Source organism: Recurvomyces mirabilis (genome assembly GCF_035927965.1).
Source record: "Recurvomyces mirabilis strain CCFEE 5264 chromosome Unknown scaffold_6, whole genome shotgun sequence".
NCBI classification, from domain to species: Eukaryota; Fungi; Ascomycota; class Dothideomycetes; order Mycosphaerellales; family Teratosphaeriaceae; genus Recurvomyces; species Recurvomyces mirabilis.
Window position 1 is genome coordinate 866101 of NW_027041940.1, and position 20982 is coordinate 887082.

At 53.4% G+C, this 20982-nt stretch overlaps 11 protein-coding genes across 11 annotated transcripts; 4 read left to right on the plus strand and 7 right to left on the minus strand.

The window, feature by feature from the left end:
- Positions 1 to 19: 19 nt before the first annotated feature.
- Positions 20 to 717, minus strand: LTS14_003128 (uncharacterized protein; the record flags this gene model as incomplete). Its single annotated transcript, XM_064835833.1, has 2 exons — positions 20 to 282; positions 537 to 717. The coding sequence occupies 2 exons, from the start codon at positions 715 to 717 to the stop codon at positions 20 to 22; spliced, it is 444 nt and encodes a 147-aa protein (XP_064696883.1).
- Positions 718 to 1260: 543 nt separating this feature from the next.
- PCM1 (Phosphoacetylglucosamine Mutase) lies at positions 1261 to 3045 on the plus strand (the record flags this gene model as incomplete). Its single annotated transcript, XM_064835834.1, has 1 exon — positions 1261 to 3045. One exon carries the CDS (start codon positions 1261 to 1263, stop codon positions 3043 to 3045), a length of 1785 nt encoding a protein of 594 aa, XP_064696884.1.
- A 578-nt stretch (positions 3046 to 3623) lies between these two features.
- Positions 3624 to 5464, minus strand: LTS14_003130 (uncharacterized protein; the record flags this gene model as incomplete). Its single annotated transcript, XM_064835835.1, has 2 exons — positions 3624 to 4908; positions 4977 to 5464. 2 exons carry the CDS (start codon positions 5462 to 5464, stop codon positions 3624 to 3626), a joined length of 1773 nt encoding a protein of 590 aa, XP_064696885.1.
- A 450-nt stretch (positions 5465 to 5914) lies between these two features.
- Positions 5915 to 7508, minus strand: LTS14_003131 (uncharacterized protein; the record flags this gene model as incomplete). The annotated part of the gene is made up of 2 exons (XM_064835836.1): positions 5915 to 6450; positions 6530 to 7508. 2 exons carry the CDS (start codon positions 7506 to 7508, stop codon positions 5915 to 5917), a joined length of 1515 nt encoding a protein of 504 aa, XP_064696886.1.
- Positions 7509 to 9369: 1861 nt separating this feature from the next.
- LTS14_003132 (uncharacterized protein) lies at positions 9370 to 9997 on the plus strand (the record flags this gene model as incomplete). The annotated part of the gene is made up of 2 exons (XM_064835837.1): positions 9370 to 9599; positions 9652 to 9997. 2 exons carry the CDS (start codon positions 9370 to 9372, stop codon positions 9995 to 9997), a joined length of 576 nt encoding a protein of 191 aa, XP_064696887.1.
- A 316-nt stretch (positions 9998 to 10313) lies between these two features.
- Positions 10314 to 11522, plus strand: LTS14_003133 (uncharacterized protein; the record flags this gene model as incomplete). The annotated part of the gene is made up of 2 exons (XM_064835838.1): positions 10314 to 10548; positions 10603 to 11522. 2 exons carry the CDS (start codon positions 10314 to 10316, stop codon positions 11520 to 11522), a joined length of 1155 nt encoding a protein of 384 aa, XP_064696888.1.
- Positions 11523 to 11931: 409 nt separating this feature from the next.
- Positions 11932 to 13533, minus strand: LTS14_003134 (uncharacterized protein; the record flags this gene model as incomplete). Its single annotated transcript, XM_064835839.1, has 1 exon — positions 11932 to 13533. One exon carries the CDS (start codon positions 13531 to 13533, stop codon positions 11932 to 11934), a length of 1602 nt encoding a protein of 533 aa, XP_064696889.1.
- A 1119-nt stretch (positions 13534 to 14652) lies between these two features.
- Positions 14653 to 15639, minus strand: LTS14_003135 (uncharacterized protein; the record flags this gene model as incomplete). The annotated part of the gene is made up of 1 exon (XM_064835840.1): positions 14653 to 15639. One exon carries the CDS (start codon positions 15637 to 15639, stop codon positions 14653 to 14655), a length of 987 nt encoding a protein of 328 aa, XP_064696890.1.
- Positions 15640 to 16117: 478 nt separating this feature from the next.
- Positions 16118 to 18363, plus strand: LTS14_003136 (uncharacterized protein; the record flags this gene model as incomplete). Its single annotated transcript, XM_064835841.1, has 2 exons — positions 16118 to 16190; positions 16241 to 18363. 2 exons carry the CDS (start codon positions 16118 to 16120, stop codon positions 18361 to 18363), a joined length of 2196 nt encoding a protein of 731 aa, XP_064696891.1.
- Positions 18364 to 18444: 81 nt separating this feature from the next.
- On the minus strand, positions 18445 to 19091 carry LTS14_003137 (uncharacterized protein; the record flags this gene model as incomplete). The annotated part of the gene is made up of 2 exons (XM_064835842.1): positions 18445 to 18466; positions 18589 to 19091. The coding sequence occupies 2 exons, from the start codon at positions 19089 to 19091 to the stop codon at positions 18445 to 18447; spliced, it is 525 nt and encodes a 174-aa protein (XP_064696892.1).
- A 473-nt stretch (positions 19092 to 19564) lies between these two features.
- HAC1 (transcription factor that binds to CRE motif) lies at positions 19565 to 20778 on the minus strand (the record flags this gene model as incomplete). The annotated part of the gene is made up of 2 exons (XM_064835843.1): positions 19565 to 20258; positions 20312 to 20778. The coding sequence occupies 2 exons, from the start codon at positions 20776 to 20778 to the stop codon at positions 19565 to 19567; spliced, it is 1161 nt and encodes a 386-aa protein (XP_064696893.1).
- Positions 20779 to 20982: the final 204 nt, after the last annotated feature.

Consider the following 20982-nt stretch of genomic DNA (forward strand, 5'->3'; position numbering starts at 1 on the left):
CCTCTCGCTCGTTTCAAAACTACCGCGTCCAACCACTATTCCACCCCTCCCGTCCCGGCGTCTCCGTCTGAATCCGCGCATACTCTATCGGCGCCCCCTTCCACACCTCATCCTTCTTCATCGCAATGCGATACAACCTCCCCACATCCCTCCCTTCCCCTCCCCCTTCCGCCTCCATACCTCCTCCTAGCTTCTCGCGTTCGCCTGCCGTCAAGCCGTGGGAGTCCAGGAGACGCAGCGCTTCGCAGGCAGAGGCCATGCTGTTGTATTGGCGTTCGAGTTCTAGTTGGCGGGAGAGGCGGAGGTTGCTTTGATGGAGTTGCCAGGCGCGGTGGATGGTCCAGTGGCGGAGTGCGCGGTTTCTAAGGGATGTGTTAGTGGTTGGGGTGGTGGAGGGGTGGTGATGGGTGGGTGCTTACCGGGAGAAGCGCAATGGGCGGGGGGTGAGGGGGTGTTGGAGGTGGTATCGGATGAGTGCTTAGCTGTGTTAGTCATCCTCGATATATATATTCTCAAGCAGTATCCTATTGCCATACTGATCCTCATATCCGTCTTCGGTCCACCACCCTTCTTCCTAGCCATTCTTTGGTCGGTGGTGGAGAATTGGGCCTGCTGCGGCTGCTGTTGCGCTAGACAGCCTCTCGCCATCCAAGGCACAGCTTCTGATGTCGATAGCGGGGAGAATGCGCGCAGTAGTGCTGTAGATGGGGCCTTCATTGTCGCCATATCCGTTACCACGTCCAATGCGAGTTTATCTTCTATTCCGAGCATTCACTTCACTCCTCGGGAGTGGACAGTATATTGCGGCGTTTGCCCGATCCGGCTAACGCGCCTGTGAAATGGTTTGAGGCCCCACCTTCATGCCGCAATAATAATAATAATAGCGTGGGGTTGCTGCAGCTGGCTGCTGGCCCCTGCATGAGAATACTGTACTGTACGACGAAAGCAACACAGTACTTACGAGAGATGGGCCTGCAGCTGACCCGAGCATTCTTCCTGAGCCCATCACGCCTTACTTACACCACCACTGCCACCCTCACTCAACACACATATCATCCTCTACTGCACCCATTTCTTACATCTCCATGAAATACTGACCCAAGCACAGCTTTCGTGCATTCTTAGCCGCCACCAAGCACCAAGCACCAAGCACCAAGCACCAAGCACCAAGCAGCACCACCTACAATAGCAACAGCACCGAAATCTCCAATATTCCTAACTGAGCAAACACGTCGAAATAAGGCACACTTCCCGCCCAGCATGGCGACGAACATCAACGAAGCCGAATTCAAGGCCATCATCAAAGCCGCCGAAGACTGGCCGCGAGCAGATACGGGCAACACAGATTTCGGCTATGGCACCGCAGGCTTCCGAATGCGTGCCGACCTGCTCGACTATGTTGTCTTCACAGTCGGCCTTGTCGCCTCCCTCCGTTCACGAAAATGCGGCGGTAATGCCATTGGCATCATGATCACTGCTTCCCACAACCCGGCGGACGACAACGGGGTCAAGATTGTGGATCCCATGGGCGAGATGCTGGTGTCGGAGTGGGAGCCTTACGCTACGGCCATGGCGAATGCGCGTACACCGGATAAGCTGCGCAATTGCTTTATCCAGATTATTCAAAACGCTCAGGTGCATGATCATAATGCTCGCAAGGTCATCTTTGCAAGGGATACGAGGCCGTCTGGTGCACGGCTTGTAAGAGCTCTGAAGGCTGCTCTTGAAGCCACGAACACTGAGTATGTCGACTATGGTATCCTCACCACTCCACAATTACACTACTTGGTCAAGGCGACGAACACGGAAAAGATGGACAAACCGTACGGTGAGGTATCAGAGGAGGGTTACTACAAGAAAATGGGCAAGGCGTTCAACGAGGCCATAAAACGTGCCACCAAGCCACCGAGTAGTCCTGTCACGGTCGACTGTGCGAATGGGGTTGGTGCGCCCAAGATGAAGAAGCTGCTGGAATACCTGCCAAAGGACATACTCAAGATCAACGTGGTGAATGACAAGATCGAGTCGGCCAAGGATCTCAACTTCCAGTGCGGTGCAGACTACGTCAAGACCTCCCAACGCGTACCGAAAGACTTCGACGGCAAGCCCTACGATCGATGGTGTTCGCTAGACGGCGACGCCGACCGCATAATCTACTACTTCGTGGAAGACGGCTCCGTCTTCCGCCTCCTCGACGGCGACCGCATCGCCACCCTCGCCGCCTCCTTCATCGGCGACCTGGTCCGCAAATCCGGCCTCGAAGACGCCATCACCATCGCCATAGTTCAAACCGCCTACGCCAACGGCGCCTCCACCAAATACGTCGAGCAGACCCTCAAACTTAAAGTCGAATTCACAAACACGGGCGTCAAACACCTCCACCATGTCGCGGCCATGAAGGATATAGGCGTGTACTTCGAAGCCAACGGCCACGGCACCATCCTGTTCTCCGAACGCGCCCAAAAAGCCATGCGCAAACACCAACCCCAATCCCCGGCCCAGATGGAAGCACTGGAAACTCTCCGCGCACTCACCGACCTCATCAACCAAACCGTTGGCGACGCCCTTTCGGATTTTCTCTTGGTGGAAACTATCCTCGCGCATAAAGAATGGACGGTCCGCGAATGGTTGAGCACGTACACCGACTTACCCAACAAACTCGCCAAAGTCCTCGTCTCGGACCGCAGCGCCTATAAATCGGTCGAAGGGACCGCGGAGCGTCGGCTCCTGACGCCGAAACCCGTGCAGCCGCGCATCGACGCTATTGTGAGCAAGTATAGGGATGGGAGGTGTTTCGTCCGAGCATCGGGGACGGAGGACGCGGTGAGGGTTTATGGGGAGGCGGGGGAGGTGTATGATACGGAGGATTTGGTCGGGAAGGTTTGTGAGTTTATTGGAGGGCTTGGGGGTGGTGGTGGTGGTGGTATGTCTGATTCTGTTGGGCCTGCAGGGCGGTTGGGGGGTGAGAGTGGTGCTTACCAGACGCAGATGTTGAGGGAGTCGGGGCTGGGAAGGGATCTTAGGGAGCCGCAGGCCGGTGAGTGACGACGGATTCGACTTCTTTGTGCGCTGTCATGCGTGATCTGATGGTGCATCTGGCTAATGTTGAGTTTTGTGGGTGGTTGTGTAGGTGGCATAGAGCCCACGACCAACCGCTAGAAGCGTTGGGGATCGATCTATGGCGTCTGGTAGCGGTGGACACTTTCCTCCTCTTCTTCGACTCGCGCGACAAATATTAGCGATGGATGGACGTTTACGGCGTTTTTGGCTTGGATGGATTGACATGGCTGGGAGACGGGAGACGACACGATTTGCATGAAAGTGGTGCGGAGAAAGCACACGCCGAAAAGTTTTGTTTTTGATATGATGACCCGTGTGCTTATGCCGGGCCTTGAGGATACGATGGAGTTTGGATGATCGACGAATGGGAAAAGTGGCGTAGAAGGCTTGAGGGAAAGGTACAGTGGCTGGATGCCGAATCGTACTCGTGTAGCTGGTATGGTGAGGGAAATGCTACCTCATCTATGATCTATTCTTGCTTTTCCAAATATGATGCTATGTGATGCCGCATACCCCTCTGAGAACGCCACGCTTGGGCTGTATATCTGAAGATTGTACATGACTCATGCCTGAGGATCTTGAGGTGCCACAGGGCCTTTCTGATGACGACTCTCGTTTGTGCTTGGAGCAGCAGCAGCAGCAGCAAGACCATACTGATTCTCCGCCGCCCGCATCTCAAGCGACTTCTCAGCATCCGTCGCGTTCACCTCGGCGGCATTATCTCGTCCGTGATGGTGTGGGTGCTTGTCAGCATGACCTTCAAGAGGAACACCCTTCTCAACATCCACTTCGCCACCCTGCCGCCCAAGCGTAGGCACAACTTCATTCGTCCCCATTCGTCTGAGATCCGATCGCTGCTCCTCCGTCTTGCCATCTCCACTCGTCTTGGACTTCTTATAGATTGATAAGCCGCCATGCCAACCAAGCCATCCTTCTTCCCATGGGCCGCGGGAAAGGGTGATGAGGAGAGCCATGCCGATACTACCCATGCTGTAACTGCCACTTGCTATCCATACGCCTTTGGCATAGAGGTGTGCGCCTACGGATGTTCCGACCAGTTGGCCGAGGAAAGTGGCGACCATGAAGGCGGTATTGACTCGATTTCGTCCCCTGGGTTCGACGGCAAAGATGGCGGAGCGGTTCGCGATTTGTGCCGTTTGCATCCCGAAATCATTGACGAAGGCTTGAACGATGGGTCCCGCGACTGTGAAAGTGCCAGTGTAGGTGCCTATACTGATACCAAGGAGACACCAGCCCATGCCTAGCATGACGGAGAACCAGGGCACGAAGCGATCGATGACGATCCTAGCATAGAAGGGTCCACAGATCATGGATGCTATCCCCACCAAGGCGAAGAGACCAATGGTGACAGGATCGTAGTAATACGGCTTTCCCGAAAGAAGAAACGTGAGCACCGTCCAGAAATTCGTAAAAGTGGCGCTCGTAAAGAACGAAATCAGACACGCCTGCACCAAAACCGGATGTTTGGTCAACATAACCAAAATGCTCCAAAGCATTTTGAAATAATTCATCCCTCCCTTATTCGTCGCGGGATAATCCGGCATCAGCAACCACAAGCCCACAAAAATGAGATATTGTAGTGCGACGGAGAGCCAATAGACGTAGCGCCAGGAGACGTATTGGGTCATGATACCTGACAGGAGGCGGGCGAGCAGGATCCCGAGCATGAGGCCGGAGACGACGATGGACATGGCGGCTGCGCGGCGGTTGGGCGGGGCGAGGTCTCCGACTAGCGGAAGCATTAGCTGGGGGGTTACGGTTGTTACGCCCGTGATGAATTGGATTGCGCAGAAGGCTGATAGGGAGGAGGTTAGGGCTAGGCCGATGCTGTGGAAGACATTGTTAGTGAGGTGGTTCGTTGAGGGTTCTTTTCAGGTTGGCTGTATGGACTCTACCTCATGGTCGCGGTGAAGAAGACGAGCGTCAGGACAAAGGGTCGCCGCTCGAACATGTCTCCCAATGGGCAGAGGAATAGCAGCCCGGCTGCGTAGCCCGCCTGTGCCAATGTGGGGATGTTCGAGACCTTGACGTATGGTACGCCGAAGTCATGGGCTAGGATGTTCAGGATCGGGTGGTTGTAGTAGAGATTCGCTACCGTGAAGGCTCCGGCGAAACCGAAGAGGATGTTTAGACCCATGGAGAATTTCGGTGGCGAATCGGGGTTCCATCGTAGACGTTCTGGTGTCCAGTATATGATGTCGTAGATCCGTCGCCATCGTGGTTTCGTTTTGTTGGGGTCGGATTTGGTCGTTTGCTCGCCGGCTTCTGAGGTATCGCTGCTGAGATTCTGATCATCATTGGCGGTTTTCTCGTGGTCGGCAGACTTCGAGTCGTTCTCCGTCCCGCCATTGGCCAGCGAAGGCGAAGGCATTGCCGTCGTCATAATTGCCTGCAATGGAATGACTTGATACTGGCAGACATTCCCGCACAGTGAACATGGGGTCAGTGTCAAGAGACGGATCGTAATAGAAGTAAAGATAAGGTAACCTTAGCTTGAAGTCGAAGTCTGGACGATGATGCGCTACCGGCATGTTTCCTGCCGGTCGTTGCGGTCGGGTATAACGGCATTGACTTCTAAACGCCCCAATGTTTTCATGAAGGTTAAGCATGAATTGGTGGATTGGAAGGAACAAGAATGTTGGATGTTCTATCAATACAACGTACTTCTACAGTGTTCTTCTCCTGTCACTCTTTTGGCCTCGTGCGGGCGAACGCAACGCCTGTTCATAATCCCAAGCTCAACGCCAAATCCTTCTCCGCGAGTCACGGCATTAGTTTGCTGGCCTAACAAATGCACCTTTCGTAAATCATCATATCCATTTCAATGCACTCATCATAGTACAGTCCAGTCCGAGTCCGAGTCAGCTCCATCAGACGTCGGCGTACGCCTCAGACGATCATGAACAGGCAGATTTTCCATGATAGCATCGCTCTGTCGGTCCTGGTCTTCAGGTACCTGCTTCTCGTCGACCACCTCATCATCTGTGCTTAAGTCCTGCACCTCTGCGGTGGGTGCGACGATCTCGTACTCGTCTTCTGTGGTTGGCTCTGACTTAACGTCTTCGTGTGTATGGTCGGGTTCGACCTTGCAGCGTTTCGTCACCATCCGGAAGTCCTCGTTCTCCGATGCACTCTCGTCTGACACTTCTGTTGTCTCTACTTTGCGAAGTCGAAGTGCCAATGACAGTGCACTGGCTTTTGTCGCAGGCACTACCTCTTTCTGCTTCCTCTTCTTCTGCTGCACCTCAAAGTCGTCTTGTGCGTGGAAGTGGTATATCACATCTTTGTGCCTATTGCTCGTGATGTCCTTTGAAGCGTAACCGTCTGGGGTGTACGAACGGAACGGCATCTGAATGATCGCTGCTGCGGCTATGTACAGATCAGCATGAATCAAATGCAGATGAGCTTTGGGCTGACTCGCTCTCGTTCTCAAACTGCCTCTCCATACTATTTCGACAAAGAGCTTGGTGAAATGGCCGCAGATCATATGCAAGCCCTTGAAACTCTGCATCTTGGCCCAGCCGATGTCCCAGGAATTGAGACACGCAATAATTGATCAGGGCGTCGACCAGTAATTCCTTTTCGCGAAGATGCTCATAAGCATAACGAATTCCCGCGCATAGATCTATGGGTCGGTCTGGAGACGAGCAGCCGAACTCGCATTGTCGGAGAACATTAAGATATGCTTGCGACTTGAGGTCCGTAATGTCGTACATGATCGCGAGGTGGTAGAGTCGGCAATGCAGTAGGACTGATGTTGGCACGTCGTCGTGTCGATCACCAAAATCGGTGGTGAGTGCATAGCTTCCGGTATACAGGTAGCGTACGAAGGGGACAGCCGTACTGTCGGTCAGAGTTTCCAAGTGCAGATATTGGCCAGATCGTCGATGTTCGAAAGCCATTGCAAGTAGTGGACACCGTGCTTCAATCATCCAGATGTTGATGCCTGCTATAGTCGCCGTCTCGCCATTGCTGCCGAGATAGCTCAGTGTGGCCTCGCCTTTGGGATACCATTCCATGAAAGACATCTCGTTAGTTGGAATTCCTTCTTCCAGTGCGAATAGACTGTTTGAATGCATGTAGCCAGAGCGTAGGCGTGGAGGGGGATCATACTCCTCGACTCCGGCCAGTGGCATTGGTGGCGGTGAGGAGTCGTACCGTCTAGATTGAACACCGTCCCATATAAAGGTTGGCTGGTCAGTCTCTTCCTGAAAGACTGTCTGTGTCGACCCAGTCATGCCTGTGTCAAATTCTCGTGCCTCGTTGTCGCACAGCTCGTCGTTCAGTTCCGTGTACTGAGACGCGCCGTTCAGGTCGCTAAATCGCACTCTGCTCCGTGGTTCGACTGGTAGCCATTCACGCTCTTGCGATGGCCCGTCGTCGTGGTAGGCAAGATCGGCCTTTTCGAAATATGCTACACCGTCCATTTTGCAATGCAGATAGAGGCAAACGAAAAGACCAGGTCCAATGGTTTGACTTATTGTAAAAGACACTTCTGAGTCACAGGAACGAAGCTTTCCTGTTGAAGAGAAGCCTCGTGCTGCATCAGGCTGGAGATGGAGGGTGGCTATGCAAGCTGGCGAGGCCGCACTACATGGTCGGCCTTGTAGGCAGCTACGCTGTCTAGAGGGGTAGCTTTTGCAGTCATCCTGTACCTTTGCACTCTCCCTCCAGCTTTCAAAGTTGCGGGCTTGACCGGTCAAGATGCATTCGATCATGCGGGTGACTCAGGCAGTGCAGCATGGTGGCATCATATGAGCCTTGGGGCCGTAATAGAGACGTGAAGGTAAGATCCAGCAAGTCGCTTTGACCATAATCCTCAGGCAAGGTCGCACTCATCACAGCCGTCCTTTCGTGCTCGAGGAGTTGGTACAGAGACGGTGATGGTTTCCAAACAAAGGTGGCAATGTGGAGCTCGGATATGGCCGGCACGCGACCGTGCCGCGTCTTTTGGGAAGGAGAGTTCAAGGGATGCGACATTCACTACTGTTGTGATGTTGAACGATTCTACACACGCAACAATGCAAAGCAGTCCATCCATCAATATTACATGAATTGGAAGAAGCAGGAACACCATGGGCTTCTGGTCAATTCTTCCCGACAGCTTGTCAGGCATCGAACTATGGTTGACCCGGCTATTTGTACGTCATGATCAATGCGTAGCGAAATTGCTCAACAGATCAATGCTCACATATATCAGCTCCTGCTCGCGATATTGACATTCGGTCCATGGGTATTACTGCTGGTTTATGACTTCCTACTCTACCTCTGGCGGACAGCGACGTACGAATTCCCATGGATTGGCGGCAGAGCACGTGGACGACAACGACCTCGTGCTCCTAGTCTGACCGAGCGTCCGAGTGGCCACAGACGCATGCTTAGTCTTCCAAGCATACCGAAAACCGCCCAACCGTCGCTCGATAGCATAGCAAATGCTACTGGTACGGACCAGCCTTGGGGTGACCAAATGCTACGCACTCCGAAAGACAGCAGCCCGGGCGGGCGCTTCCAGGAGTCTTGAAGGCATCATGATGTTGCTCTAGATGTGCAGGAAAATTGACCGTGTCCTGGACGGGGCCTTCGGCTGCGAATCGAGAACGCCTTGAAACCTGGGTGCGATGTTACACGATCCTTGCCTTGTGTCACTGCCAACGCTGTGTCGTCGCAGACCGCTCACTTCTCTAAGCCATTCGACACGGCACCTGACACGGCACGAGCGATGCGGTAAAGATTCATTGGTGGTCTATGACTCGATACTGGCGCTACTGGTGTCATTCTACTAGCTGTAACGACCCCACTGTGACTGCCATCTATCCTTGCGGCGCTACCTGTAGATAACGTCAGCGTTTATGGCTCACATGGACGTACGAATCTTGCGGGTGACCTTTCCAAGCCTCTCAAGAACGAGCAAACTCTTGGTGAGCCACCATGCTGATAGGACTGTCCCAAATATCAACCGAATGCGCCGTCGGCCGCAGCTGGACCACGCGCCGGGTCATGCTATCGTGCTACCGGCAAAGTCTCCCGACTGCGGTGTGAGATCTGGTCTAGGCGAACGACTATGCGAAGTCTGGAAAGCGTGCGCGTTCCGGCGTCAACCGCATGACACATCCAGAAGTGCTGATATTCGGGCGTATCGTGTCACCTCGCAAAGATGGCATAAGACAGTACATCCTTACCACAGTATGTGTTGGTGACATTACTTCCTCCAAAATCCCGCGTCAGACCCATCAGACTCGCACCAATATGCGCAGCTTCCATCACCACTACCACAATCATCGCGACTTCATGAATGCGGATTACTATCGCAGTGATCCGTATCTCCATGATGAGCATGTACATCATTCACTAGAGCGCTACCCCTCTCGCCACTCTCCTCAGTACCACAAGTACGAATATCCTATGAACGACCTCGACCTGGACGACTATTACGAGCGTCGAAGGCTTGCGCCACACTATCGAGACTTTCGCGGATATGATAGGGACTGTCGATGGGGCAGTGATGAACAGCTAAGGAGGTCAGTAGTAGATCAATCGATCGCATCGGCGACATTCATTGACGGCCTATAGAGCTAATCGCGAAGCTGCAATCTTGAACAGCCAAATCAGACATCCACGTCAAGGAGTGCACGTACATCCCATGGTCACGTTCGATGGCATGTACCCTCCTTCTTTCAGGAGACCTCGGCGCCTGGAGGACTTTGTATTCATGGAGAACTATGATTTGGACGAGATCATGATGGCATATGAACTTGGTCGGGATCGACGACGTTATTACAATGGTGCCATGGCGTCTCGCTGTGATGACGACGGCGACCATCTTTACTCGACTCAATCTGGTCGACGACGTGACTTGATCGCGCTGTTCGAGTTCCTTGGTGCGCATCAGCTCGTCGAGTGTCTGCGCTACAGCTAGTCGTCCTGCGACGACTTTCAAAGCAATCGTATGCTCGATGTATGTCACGCTTTTGCTATCTATTTCGATGTCAGATACTTGTGGTATGAGATGAGGTGTGCAATGTACAATCACTTCAGCAACTGATTATACCTGCCTAATAAGGAAGTCCGGTCCGTCGTGGCCGGTGCCGGCGAGTGCGTGCAAGTGTCTATCTAAGCTCGACGACACTTGTTCCTCATGCATTGTTGAATGTGATATAACGATGCAAGAACAGTACTCAAAAGTAGACCCAGTGGGCGACCGTGTTAGCTGAAACAATCGCCAACTAAATGCTATGGACTTCCTCCTCCCACTTGCAGCTGCGTTGACTGCTCTCATACTACTGCTGCTTTATCAACGATGGTGCAATCTTCGATCCTCACAACTAGCAGAGTCAATCACCGGTACAAGTCCCGTCATTGAGAAGGATCCGTACGATGCCATCGAGCCACCATCGCCGGGGTTCGATTGGGCCACCACATCTCAGATCAAGCTTCGAACATTCAGGCCCAAGTACCACCTGACAATGTGTAAGTCATATGTGCTTATGGTATCGTAGTCGACATGTACTGACGATCTCACAGCGCTGGAGAATGTAACGATGAGCGACTTTCTCGAAATGGACGAGAGCTACCTTGACCGGCTTGCACTACGCAGAGAGATCATGGACGACAACCCTGAAGCGACAAGGCAATGCAACGAAGTAGCTAAGCCAGCTGTTCTCGAATTGTACGACTGGATAGTATCAGCATATCTGCCGCGGCGATACCCAATGGTCTATAAGCCAACAATGACGGCCAACGGAAGACGATTGCACAACATAGCAACCGGCAAAGACATCCCGACGACTTCGACCTCTCCCATTTCAGCCCTCTATACATTAGGCGAGAACATCGACACTGACTTCCTCATCCTTCTGCCATCGTCAACAGCGGTAGATGGCTCACCAATTTATCATCTCGAAGCTTTCGTAACATGTTTCCCATCCGGCTTCAGCACGAAAGAGAAATGCGGCATGCCCCTTGCTACCATCCACGCTCCAGTCCCCGGCTATGCCGCGAAGCTCGAAAGATCCATGGATCGGTTCTTCGCCAAGCTGGAAGTCGGGAAGATCGTCAAGCGTGCAAACTGGAGCATTTCTACCGACGGTGTACTGTTCTGTGAAGGCGGCAATCACATGTACGGCGATGAGGACAAGTCGAAACCACCTAATGCTGCAACACTGCAGGAGGAGATCGAAAGACAGAAGTTGGATGTAGTGGTTGAGAAATGCTGGCTACGCTGTGAGAGGCAGACACTGCATCGACTGCCCCAGACGAAGGCGCTGGTCTTTGCGTTCAAGACTTATATGTATAAGCTATCGGAGATCAAGGAGGAAGGGCTCGGGCCGGATCTGGCAGATGCCATCGATGGGCTGGGTCTGGGCAATGTGCCTGAGATGAAGGTCTACAAGCGTGGCGTTGTCTGGGGCGAGAAGATCCAGGAGTATCTGCGCAGCCCTTGACATGACGATGTTACCATGATAGCAGCATGATACTCACGAGCTACACGCGCCACAACCGCCTTGAAGTCGTGCTTTACTGAAGCCGCTGAGTCGGAACGGCATCGTTAGCACTAGCTTACCCGGTACGTCGCCAGACATTCATACAGTCAGCAGAAGACGTACCAGGTCTGGATGATTACCTGGACGAGACTTCACTGTGACACATGCTGTGCATGACCGCCCGAAGCATCCACGGCACGAGACACCTGAAGTGAGGTCCATGAACGGTCAGATGCCACTCCAACTTCCCAGGCATGAAAGTGAATTTTGGAACATGAGACGCAATGGAGACTATCAATTAAATTAGATCACGCAAATATCCACCAAATCCACTACCACACCACGAATCCAACAAACCCAACCACACCACCTAAGCGGCCGATGTAAGAATACTAAACTGCCCACCCGTGGTCGAAGAAGTTAGCTTCTGCTCCCTGACAGCAGTATTATCAATCATAGTAGCCACCTCCACATCTTCCGTCGTCCCCAACCCAGTCTGATAATTAGCACTGAACCCCCAAGACCACGCTTTCCCGTCCTTGGTAACGACGACGCTATGATCGCTGCTACTTGCAACGTGCGAGACGGCACCTTTGATCGCGGTGACTTTGGTCGGGACCTTGAGAATCCGGGGTTTGTTGTGCTCGTCCTTGACGATGAGGTCGTCGCTCATTTTCTTGATTTCTTCCTCTGAGATGCCGACTTGGGCGCTATCCATGCGGCCCCAGATCAGACAGTCGCCGTTTGCTGTGGCGCAGAGGGAGTGGTGTCCTCCGCCTTCAATGCTGATGACCTTCTTGCCCTTCAGGGCCTCCACGACCTGTGGCTTGAGGATGAGAGCATCGTCCTCGCCGGCATTATCCGGGATACCGGTCTCGCCGAAGTTGTTCAGGCCCCAGCTGTAGACGTTGCCTGCCTTGTCGATGGCGAAGCTGTGGTAGCTACCCGTAGCTATATCGACAATACCCTTCTTCGGGCCCTTGGGCAGGCCGAATTCTCGTGGCTTCAACCCTTCCAACTTCGTGCGCTCCACGATACGGCGGCCAAGTTGGTTCTGTTGGCCTGAACCCCAGGCGAAGACTTTACCGTTGTTGTCCAATGCAAGGACGTGGTTAGCGCCGGCCGCGATCTTGGTAATTTTCTTCAGTTCTGGAATGAGTGTGGGGCGGTGGGCGACGTTGGTCGTGGGGTTGAAGCCGAAGATGCCCTCGTTGGCGCGGAATGTGCCCCAGCCGTACACCAGTCCATCGTCCGTCAGCGCGAATGTGCACGAGTCACCTGCAGTGACGTGCACCCAGCGAGTACCCTCGGCAAGCTTAGTGCTAGAAAAGTCAACCTCTCCCGGCATACTCTCGTGTGGATTCAGACCGTTATCCTCATCATCCGAATTGCTATCATCATCTCCTGCAGCATCCATATCCTTCAATCCTCCATCCCATGTGGTATCTCTTCCTAATGCGCCCTGGTCGTTGACACCCCACGTGAGTATCTTGTTGTCATGAGTAAGCGCGACGACGTGCATGCCACCAGCCTCGATCTGCACGACTCCGACCTTGTCGGCTGCAAGGTTGGGATTAAGGCGTGGCCGCTTCACGTCCGTGGTGCCCTTCGCTGTGCCAAGACCAAGCTCGCCCGCTGTGCCTTCTCCGAAGACATAGACGTTATGGCGTTGAGTAGGCGCTTTGTTGATGATGTCGCGCGATCTCGTGGTCGTGGCCGTGGCCTTGGTCTTTTTAGGTGGAGCTACAGGCTCATCTTCCGGCTTTCGCTTCTCTCTGCTTGGCAGAGCTGGTTTGCTATCGGCCTTGGCCTTCTTCATTGGTGCGGCGGCCTCTTCGTCAACTTTGCTCTTCTTGTTGGTCTTTGCGGCTGGCTCCTTGCTGACTCTGGTTCTCTTCGCTGGAGCAGCAGCAGGCTCCTCGTCGGACTTGCGCTTCTTGCTGATGTTGGCGGCCGCTCTTTTTGGTGCCATTGTGAGCGTAGTGTGTAGCTGATTGACTCGCTACCTGATTTCCCGTTGTTGGTCTTATGAGAAGCAGTTGTTGTAGTGGTGCCGTCACCTGCGTTTTTGATGTGATGTGAATAACACAAAGCTCGAGGGACGCGCTCATGTTTTTTGATCGCGTTCCGCGGAATCAAGCCGATGACCCCCGAGCTCACCTACAACCTATACAACTCTCACTTCACAACATATCAGTCACGAATACAATATCACGAGCTGATTTGCTCCTTTGTTACTGGCACAGAGTGGAGCTGAGTTCGACGACGCTGATTGAGCTGGTCGAGCTGATTACCAACTCAGTAGTCTGTTCACAATGCTCGTTGCTACGCAACATCAAAGGCATTCAACGGTATGATCAATTCTACCTACCCGACACTGCTTAGTATGTGAGCTACACGGATCCGCATGATAAGGAGAGGCAGGCTTCGACTTGGTTATAACCACTTCACTTTGCCACATTAGGACCGGCCTTTACTGGTGACTGTAGGCGTTCGTATCATGGCTGCCTCTTTGAACGCGCAGAGCTCCTCAAAGCAGGCGGTAATGTCTGAGCCGCAGCATACCCGAATGATCATTTTGGGAAAGCACTTCACCATATGCATTGATGTCTGGAGAGTCTGAGCTAGCTTCGGTATGTCAACGCTGGCATTCACGCTACCACAGCTTGCACTGCTGCCTATTCTCTCCGCCTGCAGCCTTGATGGCCTCGTGATGGTGCGATTGCAGCTTAGTACGCTTCTGTATTCGAGGACCGGGGCCAATTTCCGATATTGTCGTCTCCCCTCGCACGATGCTTTTGTCTCATCCCCATGTCCCGGAACCCGGCAAAGCCGAAATACCTCGAGACTTCATGCATTCGCCACGTCAATCATGTTATCGTCTCGTGGTTCTTTGACCATCCAATGTGGTAGAATGTGGCTAATCCGACGTGGGCGTTGACCCACGTGTTATTCGTGCCGTGGACGTCCGTGGTCAAGCATATCGTCAAGAGCTACGCTGAAGTCGATTAGATGTATCCTTCTGAGGAGTCCATGAGCGATGTCGCCGTGCTTTCCTTCCAATCTCACAGTATCAGATCGAGGTCGATACTCATATATCAACAACCTGCACCTCATTCCCAAGACGTCCAGTATTGTTGTACATCAAAGCCGCATTGATCATGATCGTCCGCTCACTATACCCACCCCATATCCGGTCCCACAGCACTTCTGCACCACCATGATACACCACTTTCACCGCATCTACCCAAGCCCGAGGGTCCAGAACTGCTCTAATGAAACCCTTCGGTCGAGTCATAGCATGTTCCAGGCAAGCTTGACCTTTACCCCATTGCACTGTCTCTCTACCACCTTTGAGCCAGCCCATGGTATCAGACCTGCCAGCGTGGACGTGGCCAAAGATATGGAGAATTGGTCTCACTCGCCAGACTTCACGGAGCAGGTGCTCGCAGCCTAGAGCTGCAGGCAGGTCGAGATGGTATTTCGGCGGCGTATGTGTGATTAGAACGTCTGTATCGTCCGGTATTGTGTCTGACCAGCCATCGTGGCCGCGCGGGTACTGGAAAGCGAAGTTTGAACCACCGCAGGCTGGGATTTGCGGAGCGCCGTAAAGTTTCAATTGTCTTCTGCCGCCACCGAAGTGAAGTGTCGTGGAGGAGTGCTGGAGGTATCGAATGCTTTTCCAGTTGATCGTGCGTTGTTGATCTTGTTGCGAGAGCGTCTTTCGGCTTCGTGGGTCGAGATAGGTGTCGTGGTTACCGGCTATGACAACTTTATACTTATGAGGCAGTTGATCTAGCCAGTCTATCTGTGCTTGGAGTTCGACTGGCGTGCCTTCGTTACCCATATCTCCAGCATGGATGAGTAGATCGCCGTCTAGGACGTGGGCAGCCTGGAGAGTATGGGTGTCGGACATGCAGACTATTCTGATGAGTGGTGAGCCAGGCTTTGGTGACGAATGTAGCAACGAGAAGCCATAGTCCAGGAACCGGATGAGAGTCTTGATTGGTTGAGTGACCAGTAGGTGAAGTTCAGATGGAGGATCGAAGATTGAGCCTGGGGCAAAGAGGGACGACATTCTTGCCCTCAGACTTGCTCTATCTGTACACTCATCTTCGAGGTTAACCTCCTGCCTCTGCACTCAATAATGCGGACCAACTGTTCAGAAGTACGGACGATGAAATATCCAATGCCGCCCATGTGAAATGTCAACCTTGAGATCCACCGGCCATGATCGCCCGAGCCGCCAACAAGAAGCACAATGACGCACGAGGGGCAGTTCTTTCGAGATGTGGGCAGAACAAACACACGCCAGCAAAACATGCTGTAAACTTGGCAATCGAGCATCACTGCCGCAAAAGCTCCTGCCGTGGTGGGTAAGGTTGGCTGCTACTTCTCCTCACTCAAGTAGTAAAGCGTTTGCTCCTCTAGCAGGAGTGAATCTCTCCAAGCTGGCTGCCTCGACCGATCCTGCACGCCCAAGGGCCAACTATCCTAGGAGCTTCAGTGAACTCGTAACCTCACAGCTCATACCAGCCAGTCTACTACCGACGAATATGGCGAAGAGTCATGCTTTGAACAATAATTTGGGCGTGGACTATGTTGTTGTGTATCGCTTTGCTACGGCTGGTGTGTCCCACTGCTAGCTCGTTGAGATCAATGGCTGATATGTGCTACAGACAAGGCCAAGGCAACGGCACGCTTCGAAGACCTCATCCGCCGTCTAGCATCCGTAGGCCTCGCATCCGAAGTCCGCAATGGCGACAACCACTCCCTCCTCATCTTCATCCGCGTGACAAGCGAGCAGCACATGTTTGGCGAAGTCTACCGCTCAAGAGTCAAAGACTGGATCCATGGTGCACGATCCGCCGAGCCGTCGCGTGAGGTTCGACAGACGTTGGAGCAGGATCCCATGTCAGAGGCAGAACGGCTACGCATCATATACCAACTCATTACAAACCCTGAATCGGAAGGAGGTGCGGGCATCACACCGAAGAAGGGCGAGTGGGAGAATGTGGAGTCCGTGTTTGCATTACATGATCATGTCTACAACAAAGAGTGGATCAAGAAATGGTCGACGCAATGGCTGCTCAAACCAGAAGATCTGGACGAGATACGGAATCGGATGGGAGAGAAGATCGCCTACTACTTTGCCTTCACCCAAGCATACTTCACCTTCCTACTCTTCCCAGCCGGCTTCGGACTCTTCGCGTGGGCTTTCTTGGGCTACTATAGCAGCATCTACGCCATCGTCTGCTCACTGTGGTGTATCGTCTTTACCGAGTACTGGAAGCATCAGGAATTCGACCTGGCACTTCGGTGGAGCGTACGTGGTGTGAGTGCTATTGAAAGCAAGCGACATGAGTTCAAGCCTACGAAACATGTGCAGGACACCTCGACGGGCGAGACGATGGGCACGTTTCCATCGCAAGACCGACTTCAGCGTCAATTGTTGCAAATACCGTTCGCCGCGGCGGCTGCAGTTCTGCTCGGATCGCTCATTATAATGTGTTTCGGTATCGAGGTCTTCATCTCAGAAGTCTACGATGGGCCGCTCAAATCTGTGCTGGTATTCCTGCCTACTGTTATTCTTACGACCTGCATGCCACTGCTTAGCGGCATGCTCACGAACTTTGCTACACAACTCAACGACTTCGAGAACTACGAAACACACTCACAATACGAACGAGCACTGACAGCCAAGATCTTCGTCCTCAACTTCATCACTTCTTACCTACCTGTCTTCCTAACGGCATTCGTCTACGTGCCCTTTGGCAGCGTCATCGTACCTTACTTGGATATCTTCAGCTTAGCCGTCAAGCCCTTCGCTGAGAACGAGAAGCAAATGACAGCACCGTCCGCGAGCCAGTTCAACATCAATCCCGGTCGACTACGCAAACAAATCATTTACTTCACTGTCACTGCTCAAATCGTCGGACTAGGCATGGAGGTCATAGTCCCTTACCTTAAGAGGCAAGGCTTCATCAAGATCAAGCAGATGCAGAGCCAGCGTGCTCAGCGCAATGGCGGTATTGTACCGTCAGCCGCAGCAGACGATGCACCAGAGGAGAAGGAATTCCTTGCTCGTGTTCGTGGAGAGGCGGAACTGGACGTCTACGACGTTACCGCCGATCTGCGAGAGATGGTCGTCCAGTACGGATACCTCACGCTCTTCAGCGTGATCTGGCCATTAGTGCCGGTCAGTTTCCTCATCAACAACTGGGTCGAGCTGAGGACGGATGCTGTAAAGATTTGTGTTGAGATGCAGCGGCCTACACCATGGCGAGCGGACTCGATCGGTCCTTGGCTTGATGCTCTGAGCTTCTTGACTTGGTTGGGGAGTATCACGATGAGTGCGCTTGTCTACCTCTTCAGCAACGACGGTCTCGGACCGGACGGCAGTCCACAATCAATCAAAGCCTGGGGACTCCTCCTCTCCATCTTCTTCAGCGAACACATCTACCTCCTCACACGCCAGGGTGTCGCCTTGGCGATCTCAAAGATTGACTCGCCTGGTCGACAAAAGGCCCGTAGGGAACGGTACCTCACGCGCCAAAAGCTCTTCGAGGAATCGCTCGATCAGACACATAAGCTACCTACTTTGTCTGAAGTTGGCGAGAAGCCTTCACGCACCAGCCTGGAGGAGGAGGCACGACAGGGGAGTCTCAAGACAGCTTCTCCTGAAGAGAGATTTTGGGCTAGGCAACAGGGGTGGCGGGAGAGTGCTCAGATTGGAAGGGGATATATTGAGAGGGCTGTGCCGGATGAGAAGGAGATGGCGAAGGAGAAGAAGGAGTTGTGAGAGTGTTTCTTTGGCTTTGGATAGATCGCTGATGTGCGTTCTATAGGGCGCACGAGGTGGAGGAAGTTGTTGGGCTGGCTATCAGCGTGGCGTTTTGAGGTATCTATCATGACTTAAGACTAGCAGTCCTCGGAAAACGAAACGCAAAGTTTCCTTATGGCCTCTGATCACACTTCCCCATAAGTATCTCGAGACTCCACCAAAACTCACCCACGTCACCCTCACCTGCCTCCCTGGCCCCAATACCTTGCGGACTCGCCCATAAGGACCCGCCAGGCCCTAGCCTCCGGATGCACAACCCGCTGGCTATTAACATGGCTGGCGATCCGGAGACTCTTCTCCAGCTTCTGCCAATCTTCGACACCAAGGTATTGAGCAAATGCACGGAGTAAAGCCTGATCCACTGTGTGCTTCACGAGCTTTCTTCCGGGGTTTATTCCGTGCAGTGCCTTCACGAATGCAGCATATTGTAGTTTGTTGGGATCTTCGATGATGGGTTTGTTCCAAATGTCTTGTCCCTTCCTTTGTGTGGCTGAGGTTGTGAAGGCTGCGCTGTGGAGTGGTGGCGGGTTCAGGGCGTGTGTAGTGAGAGCACTGCATTGGCTGAGAAACCGAGACATGTTCGCAGCGTGGTCATCGATTTGCATGCACACGGGCACGATGACCACGACGATGCTTTTCAGCGATGTATATCCTTGCCTGCATACAACATCTCGTGGGGCAGCCATGGTGACACGACACATAGAATGCCTAGAAGTTTTCAGACATACTCGTGTGATTCATGACTTCAAGGCTACACAGCATTGCCCCTTTGCGCATACCCTACGACTCTGAAAGCTCGTCTGATGCAGTTGATGACTCCGACGAGCTCTACCGCATCGTGTGGGAAGGAATGGGCTTGGTGCGCCAGAATTCCAGAGGCGACTGACCAGGTTTGGCCTAACATTGAACTGCTACAGATGGAGTTGCAAGACTGGTTGCGTGGAGAACCCATGAGTGAGATCGTTGCAGGGGTACTAGGTCCAAAGGCGCTTGCGACGAGGTGTTGTTCTGCTGCTCGGCTGTGGCAATTCACCTACAGCCACAGATGTCATGTAGACTGGATCGAACAATGAAAAGAGTGATACGAGTCGTCATCAATCGTGGTGGTACACGTACTATCTAAGCGGGTCAAAGCCATCACGCCTAAACACCACCACCTTCATTCACCTTCCCTTTTCCCATCATCCTGATCGTGCGTACCCTGCTTCCCAAACGCCCGCTGATGATAAACGCTATCACTACCTTGTCTCGCAACTGCCGTCTCGACATTCGACCTCTGAGCGACCTCATCATCGCCACGAACAGACGGCCGCGCATGAAGCGCCGAAGCACCCCGTCGCAAAGCCGGACGGCCAGTCGCTGCCCTAGAGCGCGCCATGGCCATCGACTGCAACAGTAGCGAAGCCGTCGTCGTGGTGGTGGATGAAGTCGTCGAAGCTGAAGTCGAGCGCAGGATTGAGGCTTGCATCGAGCGCGCCATCCGCGAAGGCGAAAGGCTCCAGATGGCTAGCAGGATAGTCTTGTAGCAGGTCTGGAGCTGCAGCGTCATGAGACGCAGGAAGAGGGTTGCCCAGAAGGAGCTGGGAGAAATCGATGTTGTGGAAGCTAGGGCCACTCGCTTGCTCGCTGGGCTCGACCGACACGGCAGGTCGCACAACATTGCTGCAGAATGTTGTGTCGGGTCGAGGGAGAGCTGAGTGGAGGCTTTGGCATCGATGTACTCGAAGTTCGGGGCCATGAAGGAGGGGAGGGAGTCGACTGGTTCTTGTTTGATGATGTCTTCTGGAGGGGAGTCCGGTGAGGGTGAGTCGTCTTCTTCCGTTTCCATCAGAGAGGGTACTGGCGTCTCGCCGCTGCGTGATGTTAGTCTCATGTGATTTGCTGCTGCCTGATACTTGTGACTTACTTGTCGAGTGTGACTTCTGGCAGCACTATATGTGAAGGGAGGGGCCCGTGAAGCGAGCGGTATGCGTTTAGCTCGGCGTTTGCGCGGGCTAGAGCGACGGCGAGCGTTTCGGTCTCTTGCCGCTTGCGTTCTCGAGAGTTGTGTGCTGCGGCGCGATTTCGCTTTATGCGTTCTATCCGCCGTTGCTCTTTCTCGTCGTCGGTCTTGGCACGCTTGCGAGGAGGCAGCATCGTCTTGGGCTCTGGTAGTGCTTGACCCCATGACTTCCGCTTCTTTGCCGGCTTCGAATGCACGACAACGGCGTCATGAGATGTGGTCATGGTAATGCTGTTGTGGTTGTCGCTTTCAAAAGCAGGAGACGGTGACGGTGATGTGGTGCTGGTGAGATCGTCTGGGTTGAGGAACTGAGGGGAGGCTGAAGAGGCCATGTTGTCGAATGTGATAGTCGAGAGTTGTTGAGCCTCCATGATTGCGGTGATCACTGGGCAGGTGCCCTCATAAGCCTTGCCACAAAGGACACGAATTCAAAAAGTCCGCAGGTTGCGAGATTCAGGGCTTATGAACAGTTGTCCACCCCACACATTCAGAATCCAACAAGGGGGCTGAGCGGTGTGGGGCGCCTTTTGTCGTTCCGGGCCGCGCCACTCGAAGTATTCTTCCAGCGCTTTCCA